Raw genomic sequence first — 9033 nt, 5'->3', positions numbered from 1 at the left:
TAATTTCCCTTCAGGACTCAGGCAATCCCACTGGCCCTTGAGAATCAGACAGAGGATTTGTTCGGAGTGATTTGTTTTGTCTTGCCCCCCCATCACTGCGCAATTCCCTCACTCAAGTTCTAGTTCTCTGCTCCCAGCGTTGTTGAGTCCACTAAATTGGGGATTTGAGAAAAGAGGCATTAAAGGAGCATGAGCCCTCAGAGGATAGAAGTCTCAGCTGTGGAACTCTAGCAAAAATGACGGCAAAGAAAGCAGTCTCCATTCCATAGCACTGACAAACAGGGAAACTTTCATCTTTAGTTTTCCACGCAGGCATCGTGCTCGCAAAAGTAACTCCTCTAGGATGAGTGGCAGCCTTTTGTAAAATACTAGGTTTCTAGTATGCCTTGGTCTTGTTTTCTGATGCCCATAATCTATTCATCTGCTAAAGAACGTGATTTTGTGTAAGTGGCCGAGCGTCTCAGCCTCAGTGCGTCATGTTTGCAGACCTGTAGCTTAATTCCCTTCCAACTGGGGTTTAATTGAGTGACTAATACACACGCAGTTAAAGACCTTTGATAAACTAGTGTAGCTGACTGCCTCAGAAGTCTGTTCAGAAATTAAATTATGATGCATCGAGCTGGTTTTCTGCTGAGACATGAATGACAGTGCCTAATGGAAAGTAACTTGGCTTTTATATTCTTATGATATGCTTCCATTCTTACAGTGTTTCACCTTGTATGTCATTATTGTGTAGCATTATTCTTACTGACTTAACTATTGTCTGCATGTGGAGGGGAGACCGCAGGTTGTCTAAGTGCTCATAATAGCCATCCTAGTAGACATAATGGTATGACTTTTTTTAACGTGTAGGAGAATGTCTTCTAAACATGATTTGAACTGTTGAAATATTCAGAAGCCTCATTGTGTCATTCAGAAGAAAATGACACAATGAGGTCTCAGAGACTGTAGCTGTAAAACATGGTTACATACAGTGGATTTAAATGATGTTGTACGTCTGTAATTGGTGTTGTCAGTACTTTTTTCTGCAGTACAACTTTTTACGATCCCAAATAAGTATATTTGAATGTCTGTTATTGTAGTTTTCTAAGAGTTTGTTCATATAAGAGATCTAACGGAATAATTTAGGCAAGGCAACTTGATTTATATTGCACAATTCATATGCGAGACAGACTCTGTGCTTCACATAAAACATGTTATACAATAAATAAAATATAAAAAGTGCTTAAAAATTTAGATGTATTTGATCATTTAAATTAAACAATTAAAGAATAAAATAAAAATAAAAGCAAGATGTAGTGCAAGGTTTACAGCTTAGCTAAAGTTTACTCTAAAGTCACTATGTGAGATAACATATTGTACTTTTTGTCACTTTTTGGAAAGGCAAAGTAATATTCATTTATTTGCATATCCCACAAATAAAAGATTACATATTCCCTTATTTGGTGTAATAATGTGTTATAGTAATTTATGTATTTCGTCACCTTCACAAAATGTGTGAGCTCAGTATGAGTCAAAGGGAAGGTTTATCAATACGTTTCTACCTGTTTGGTTTTAATAAGGTCAGAAAAAAATATTTTAAGGAAAATTGGTTGATTTTGCAATTCTTATTATTAATATATATATATATAATTACATATACAGCAGCAGTGGTGGAATGTAACTAAGTAAGTTTACTCAAGGTTCAGTACAATATTGAGGTACCTGCACTTCAGCTCCATTTCCGGCTACTATTTCAGAAATGTTGTACTATTTACCACTCTATCTTACTTGACAGGTTTAGTTACTAGTTATGTTTCAGGTTAAGATTTTCCAAAAGAAAAACCTAGTTTATAAATCTGACACATTGTTAAAGATAACTAACATAGGTAGGCCATAGGTTTGTGTGGCCTGTCCAAGAGTTGTTAGCAGAACACCAAAGACAACATTTCCTCTCTAAACTTCTCACACGGTTTCATTTAACAGTTCGAATTATCCAATATTTCACAAAAAAATTAAAGATTAGACAAAAGTTCCAAAATGTGAAAACAGCTTTGTGTATCAGAACTTTTTTTGTTTTTTTCTTTTCTCTCCCATTAATCATCTCATGACCCCTTGGATTTATCTTGTGACCCTTTGGAGAGGCCCGACCCCTAGGTTAACGTAAACTAGCTAACTGTATATAAAGTAGTTAAAACCAGCTCCACCTTAAGCAGCTACAACATTCTGCTGATGCATCAGTATAATGTCATTTATTATATCAGTCACAGGGGCTATTTTAATGCAAAACAATCATTTTTCTTTTGATACTTGAAATAGGCTATGCCAAAGCCAATGTCAACAAAACACAAGGGTTAAAACAGGTCTGGTGTGGCTACCATTAAAAAAAAGTTTGGGCTGTTTTCAAATGTGGGTGTTGAGTGAAAAATCCATTTTTAAACACGGGGACAACCGACCCCCCAGCCAGGAAAACTCTGTGTCAGGGTGTGTTTCTTAACTATAGTCAATAGTCGCACAAGACTTTAAGTTTTCTCTTATTTGAATCTAAGTGTTCTTCTGGTGAATCTGGTATATAACAAATATCTGAACATAGGTCCCAGTATTTTCTTGTGATGTAATCAACACATTTGCAAACCTTTAAAAGGCTTTTTACACACACACACACACACACACACACACACACACACATTTTTTATGTAGGCTACTGATGACATCTCTCATCTTCGCCAGTTTATTTAATCCTGCGTCCAATCTTGCAGGTTATTTTTAGGGCTCACTTTACTAAATATAACCCGCCTCAATCATTTGTCATCGCATCACAACTAGAAACATTACACCATTTAGTTTTTTGTTTTCCTCCCCACCAGCTGAATTGGATGAGGTGTCGGGTTTTAGTTTATAAAAGGAGGGACGCACACATGACACTCATCACCCGGACTTGAGCCTGCAAATGTAGGAGATGAAGGCGAGTTATCTTTATTCAAGGTAGTTTCTCCTCACCGGGGAACTACTTTCTGTATTCTAGGTCAAAATTACTTCATCAGTTTTTACTTAAAACACTTGATAGCCTTTTTTTTATTCTTCCCTCTGAGCCGTATCTGATACTTAGCACTGAATCAGCGTATGTTTTACACTCTGGGTGGCTACATCCGCGTCAAAATGACTATTTGGTGCAACTCCTGCAAATACCATGTCAGTGCTCCGTGCACCCCTCATCATCTACCTGAGGATCACCGCAGCTGCTTCTGCAGAAGGTTCAGGTCAGTGGCACTCTTCTCCTCCTACGTGTTCCACGTCCTCTTGTGGCGGGCTGAGCACATGGCCGTTAAGAACATTTACACCCAACTGTGTTGCCTGCAGAGCATGCACTGCAGGGTGCACTTAATCCAGTTTCTCCTGTCTGCAGCCCAGTGTTGTATGTGATAAAAAAATCCAGCCACAACAAAGCTGCTGGCAATTTAAAGTGGTATAACTGAGGTATTATATTCCTGTTATATCCATAAAAGACTTAAAATTTTGGTCTGAAATTTGTATCCTAAAACAAACAACCCCAAATATAGGTTCAATTTGAATGGATCTTTATTGTTCAGGTGCTGGGATACAAAGTGATATAATTCTCCTTTTGTGGCACTTTCTGTGTCCTTGTGACGTGGGGCGCCCACTCTGAGGACACCCACTTTATAAGGCAATAAAGGGAGCAGCACAAGCCCAGCCCTCCCCTTTGTGTGTGACGCCCACGCTGAAGCCCTGGCAGCTATAAAAACCCCCGGCTCTCTGTGGATGGGCCCAGACAGATACTGATCACACAGACTGGTGAAGTCTAGTGAGAGCCCTCGTTTCTGCTGCAGACAAGACAGCCTCTCATATCAGCAGTTTCCATAGGAACCCTTGATATTCAAAGTCAGCTTCAGCTCATGGGGAGAGAGACTCCAGGCTGAACTGTGAAAGAGATCAGCTCAGGCCAATTACTCAGTTTGTCTTTTTTAGATTTTTTATTCTTCTTTTTTTTTTCACTATTACCAATTGGAAAAGGATGATTTTAGACAGATTTTTTGAAGTGTGGCAGTAGACAAAACTTTGGCTCTCTAGCTTAAGTTTCCCAAGTTTTTTCCAACCTCTGAGCTCAGTGACCATGGTCTCTCATAGATCCACCAAAGGAGCATCGAAAGCCCGCCGGGACCAGATCAATTATGAGATCAGGAATATGCGTGCTCTACTTCCCATAACCCAGGAGGACCAGGAGCGTCTCTCCTACCTGCACTCCATGGCTGCCATCTGCACCTACATCAGGAAGTCTGTTCTCTTCCAGGGTAAGTCTTCACACCTCAGTTACAGTCTTTCTTTAATATCTCTGAGCGTCTAATCTCTGTTCAACCCGTGCCATTGTCATGCAAAAAAAAAAGTTTGCAAAACCGGAGGGATTATATAAAAGCTGTGACGACCTGCTGAGATGCACAGAGTGTAACCAAGGCTGAACTCTCTCTTTCCTCTCTAAGGACTCCCGGCTGGGGAGAGATCACACTGCTCTCCACCATACGAGGCCTTTCTTCAAGCCCTGCACGGCTTCATCCTGGTCACTAACACCCAAGGGAGGCTGGTCTATGTTTCCGAAAATGTAGCTGAATATCTTGGTCTTTCCATGGTGAGTCTCTCAATTTGGACGACTTTTAGTGCGCTTTACTATTTAGCTTGCTGCATGTTGGGCTTTACTCTGTTGTATCTAATTGTAAAACCTGTCATTTTTCCAGATTGATGTGCTCCAAGGAGACTCATTCTACGATATGGTGGAACGCTCTGACATTGATATTGTCAAATCAAACCTGGACATTGAAAACAACTCATCATCAGGTAACTTTAAAGACTTTGATATCACTTTAAAATTGCTGTTTGAAGCATTTTTAATATATTTATTACAAATGTAAGCGTGGTGATGGCGCAGTGGATAAGACACATGCCTTTGGCAGAGACCTGGGTTCAATTCCCCACTGTGACCCATCCACCATTGTGTCCCTGAGCAAGACACTTAACCACTAGTTGTTCCAGAGGTGTGCGACCTCTGACATGTATAGAAATTGTAAGTCGCTATGGATAAAAGCGTCAGCTAAATGAATAAATGTAAGTGTGGGGATTGGTAACCTCGTGTTGCTGGTATTCTTAGTGTTTTGCTTCTGAAAATGAAGGCCACTCTTGGCTCCTTTTGTTAAATGAAGAAGCTGGAGAGGTTGCTGATCTTTGCAGAAAATGTTTTTAGGAGGTAGATTTGTTTTAAATCAAAATGGTACAATGTAATCTAAAAATGCTACCTCAAGCACTTTCAATATTTTATACTTTTTATACCCTATAACAATTTAATCCATAGTAAAGTTTCTCCTATTCTTACGACTGAAAGACTAAAGTGGTATGTTATCTTTCTTCTTCAGAGAGGAGCTTTATATGTTGTATGCAAACCTCCAAGGCCTTCAAGTTGCAACACGGGAGCTGCTGTTCCATGATGGTCAGGGGGAGCTTCCGGTCTTTTCCTCAGCCTTGTCATTCCTCCTCTTCAGTGTGTCCCACCAACCAGCCTTTGTTCGTGGCCCTCTGTACCCCGACAGTTAACCGCCTGCGCAGCTCTGACTCCCACCTCTGTCACAGCTTCGACAGTGTCCACAGAATCGATATGACCTTTACTCAGCTGTCAGACAGGTATATTTGTGGATCTCCCTTTAAGCAAGGTATACTCTAAATGTCCCTTTTATGGTTACTGACAAACATTTCTTTCTTTTTCAGTGTTTCATATTGTTTGGGGTATTCAGGTGAAGAAATGACTGGTCGATCGTGGTACAGTCTTGTCCACCCTGAAGATCTTTCTGCCAGTGCAGATTCTCATAGAAGTTTAAGTAAGTGTACACTCACTAAAACAAAACACTTTATTTAACATTTAACTATTTTGGCACATTAAATGTCTACCAACAACTTACACACACCAGGGCTTGACTTAGTTTCATTTCTTTAGCTTTGTGAGGATATTGCAGGCTTACAATTAAACATTTGGGTGGTGGAGCACTGATTTCAATGTGTGTGTGTCATTAAGTCAGTGAGAGTGCATGATAATAACCATTCATGTTTGTTCCCTGTCCCATCCAGTGCAGGCAGATGAGGGCTTCCAGGTAGAGATGGTGCTCAGACTCCAGTGCAAGGATCTGTCATGGATCTGGAGCTACATTCAAGCTAACAAGGACTCTGCGTGCCAGGGCGTGAGCTGCACAAACTTCATCATCAGGTACAAACTAACCTTTTCAAGCAGGCCTGAGCGGACAGTGTAAGAAATGTTTCGCTGTGTTTCAAATTACAAACACTGATATATTTTGTTTGGCTCTTGTAGTGAAACAGAGGCCAGATTTCTGCAGAAGAAAATCAGCAGCAATGCCTTCAGACCCTCATGTCTGCCAGATTCCTGCCAACAGGCGTCCCACACTCAGAGCTACAACGGCGCGCAATGCTTTAAAAGGCAGAGGACGTCTAACAGCCAAAGCGAGGAGCCGGGTGCCAAAGCTAGGAGGGAGTCCGAGCAAGACATGTGCTATGCGGCATGTCCCTCCTCCCAAGGCAATAGCTCACCTATACCCTTAGGTGACATCCCTGCTTTCTTCACCCCTCCCTACACCCCGGCCTCCTCCGGCTCCCCTCTGCAGCAGGAGGAGTTCAGCCATGACCTCATGATAGATGTGCATGGATACACAGATCAGCTGCTGTCCTCCCCTGAGTGCTCTCCCTCCTATTACTCCTACACAGAGGCAGGGCTCACCTGTCACCCTTCACCCTCCGACTCCCTCCCTGCAGCCGCCGAACACACCTTCAACCAGGCAGCCTTCGACGCCCTCAGTTCTCGCTCTCCACTCTCCTCCTCATCTCCGACCTATGATTTCCAAGCTTGTACATCTGATGCTCGATTAGTTCCAGACTGCCCGTCCGTGTCCGACATGTGTGAGAGCTCAGCAGACTGTGCTCTGCATCAAGACGACTTCAACCTTCTCGAGCAGCCACAAGGGGGCAGCCTTGTCCATGTGCATCATGTTCCCTACCATGTGTTGCCTGTGCATTCCAGTCTTCTTACCCCCAACCAATCTCCGACATCCACAGGATCTAACCATTACAACGAGAGGGAACAGGCAGAGATCAGTATTCTCGCACAGCAGATCTCCTCCCTGGCCAGCAGCTTTGCCACGTATCACACCCTAGACCCACTTCATAATGTGGGCCAACTTGCAACCACGAACTCTCCGCCCTCAGCCTTTGCCTGGTCCCATCACCCTCCTCTCCCCTCAGTTCTTGTTCCTAAGCTGGAGCTGGTTCTCGGTGACTGCATGTTCAACAGCATCTTGAAAGACTTGGACATGGTCGCAAAGAAAAGCAGCACTCCTGGCCCCGGCGTTGTGTCATACAGCTACCAGCAGGGCTTGTTGCGCAGCAGGAGTGGTTCCCATCAGCTGGAGCAGGAGCCCCTCGGCCTCTCCCCGACCATCCCAGATGACTCGCCGCCTGCGGAGCAGTTCGCTGCTGTGGATCCTTTCAGTTTGCAGATGGGACGCCATGACCAAAACACTGGGTTGCATCAACTCAACCACTACATGCAGAGTAGCCTTCAGCAAGGTAATTATTTACCAAACAATAAAGCCACCGAAGGATTTTCCTTTGACATATTTCCTGTGGGTTCCAGATATTGAAGTCACATTTCACTAACATTATTTTCTGTCTCCTTTTAGATGGACTTGCTGAAGAAAACCTGTACTGAAATAAGTCTGTGACTTACTGTACTACTACTTGTATGACATATTGTCAGGGCAATCTTCCTTCACTGGATTCAAAGATGAATGTGAGCAAAGACATTTAAAGGACATCTTTGCTAAGACACTGTTTCCCCAAATGACTTATTTCTGAATGTAGACAAGAATCTAAAGTAGGCTATGTGTTTTTCTTCAAGACTACAGCTTCGTCTTCATTTCTCAACTTTGCTGTCAATTGCGTTTTATGTTTTGCTGATGTCTTATATTTTATGAAAAAGGTACTTTGTAAAAATGTATCCGACAACACTTACACACTGAAATGGAGGTTTATTTTTCTTCTAATACTGAGTGACCACAGTTTACTATAGAGCACTTTATCAATGTCATTGCCACAAGAATTTTATAAATGAGAAGTCGTGCTGACTTAAAGCAATATTACCTAGATTTCAGAGCTACCTGGGTGAGCTTCAACACATGAATCATTCTTTATAATATCCAAAGAGCCTATTATTAACATTTGGTTTTGGGTGCCTTGCAAACACATAGGGAAGACATTTAGTTTGATAAGTTTGCCAAAAAAGAATAATATTTCCATTTATTATTTGTTCTTAGGGTCTAATCTTTTCTCAGCGGGCCATTAATGCATTCATGCTGTTATGAATAAAGGAAACGCCAGTCAGCAAAAAATTGATGAATGTCACTTACACACCTACCTCAGTGGTACATCTGAATACATTCCAAGTCTGAATTTCATTAATTAATTATATTTATTTTGAACACACTTAATATTGTTAAAAATGTTTTACTTTACTGCAATGTGAACCTTAATCTTTATTCATTCCACATTTGATTTTTTTTTCACGGTACTGGTACTGTACAGGCCTGAATGTTTAATGTCACTGTGTTATTCCTGCATTTTGCTTCAAATATTTGAAATGTAAATAAAACTAATGACAAGCACACTGGGTTGTGTTGATATAATGATCACGTATTCAATGTATATTCTTCCACAAAAACTCATTACAGTTGTATAATGTGTATTACTCCACTCTTTTTTTAAATTTTACAGTAAACTTTTACACCAATAGTCCCAAGCGGATAGGTATAGGCACCTGAATGAAATCACTATGGGAGACACCTTTCACATTACACTTAATACCTTGAGCCATTGATAATATAAAAATGTTGATTAGTGCAGCTTTAAAATACACCTTTTTGTAGGAACAGTTAGTTATGGGTCTTCTGTGTATTTTGTTATGTGCACTTTCCCTGTATCTGATCAGATAAA

At 41.3% G+C, this 9033-nt stretch overlaps 1 protein-coding gene across 1 annotated transcript; it reads left to right on the top strand.

Annotated features, from left to right (window-relative positions):
- The first annotated feature begins 3805 nt into the window (after positions 1-3805).
- Positions 3806-8727, top strand: npas4l (neuronal PAS domain protein 4 like). The gene is made up of 8 exons (XM_038736828.1): positions 3806-4289; positions 4476-4621; positions 4728-4827; positions 5400-5664; positions 5749-5858; positions 6106-6241; positions 6344-7611; positions 7725-8727. The coding sequence occupies exons 1-8, from the start codon at positions 4112-4114 to the stop codon at positions 7751-7753; spliced, it is 2232 nt and encodes a 743-aa protein (XP_038592756.1). The 5' UTR covers positions 3806-4111; the 3' UTR covers positions 7754-8727.
- The last annotated feature ends 306 nt before the right edge of the window (positions 8728-9033 follow it).

The sequence above is a fragment of the Micropterus salmoides genome, unplaced genomic scaffold (genome assembly GCF_014851395.1).
Source record: "Micropterus salmoides isolate LMB-PRFRI ecotype aquatic unplaced genomic scaffold, ASM1485139v1 Ms_hic_scaffold_22, whole genome shotgun sequence".
Taxonomy (NCBI): Eukaryota; Metazoa; Chordata; class Actinopteri; order Centrarchiformes; family Centrarchidae; genus Micropterus; species Micropterus salmoides.
The sequence above is the reverse complement of the archived record's forward strand: the minus strand, read 5'-3'. Positions and strand labels throughout refer to the sequence as shown.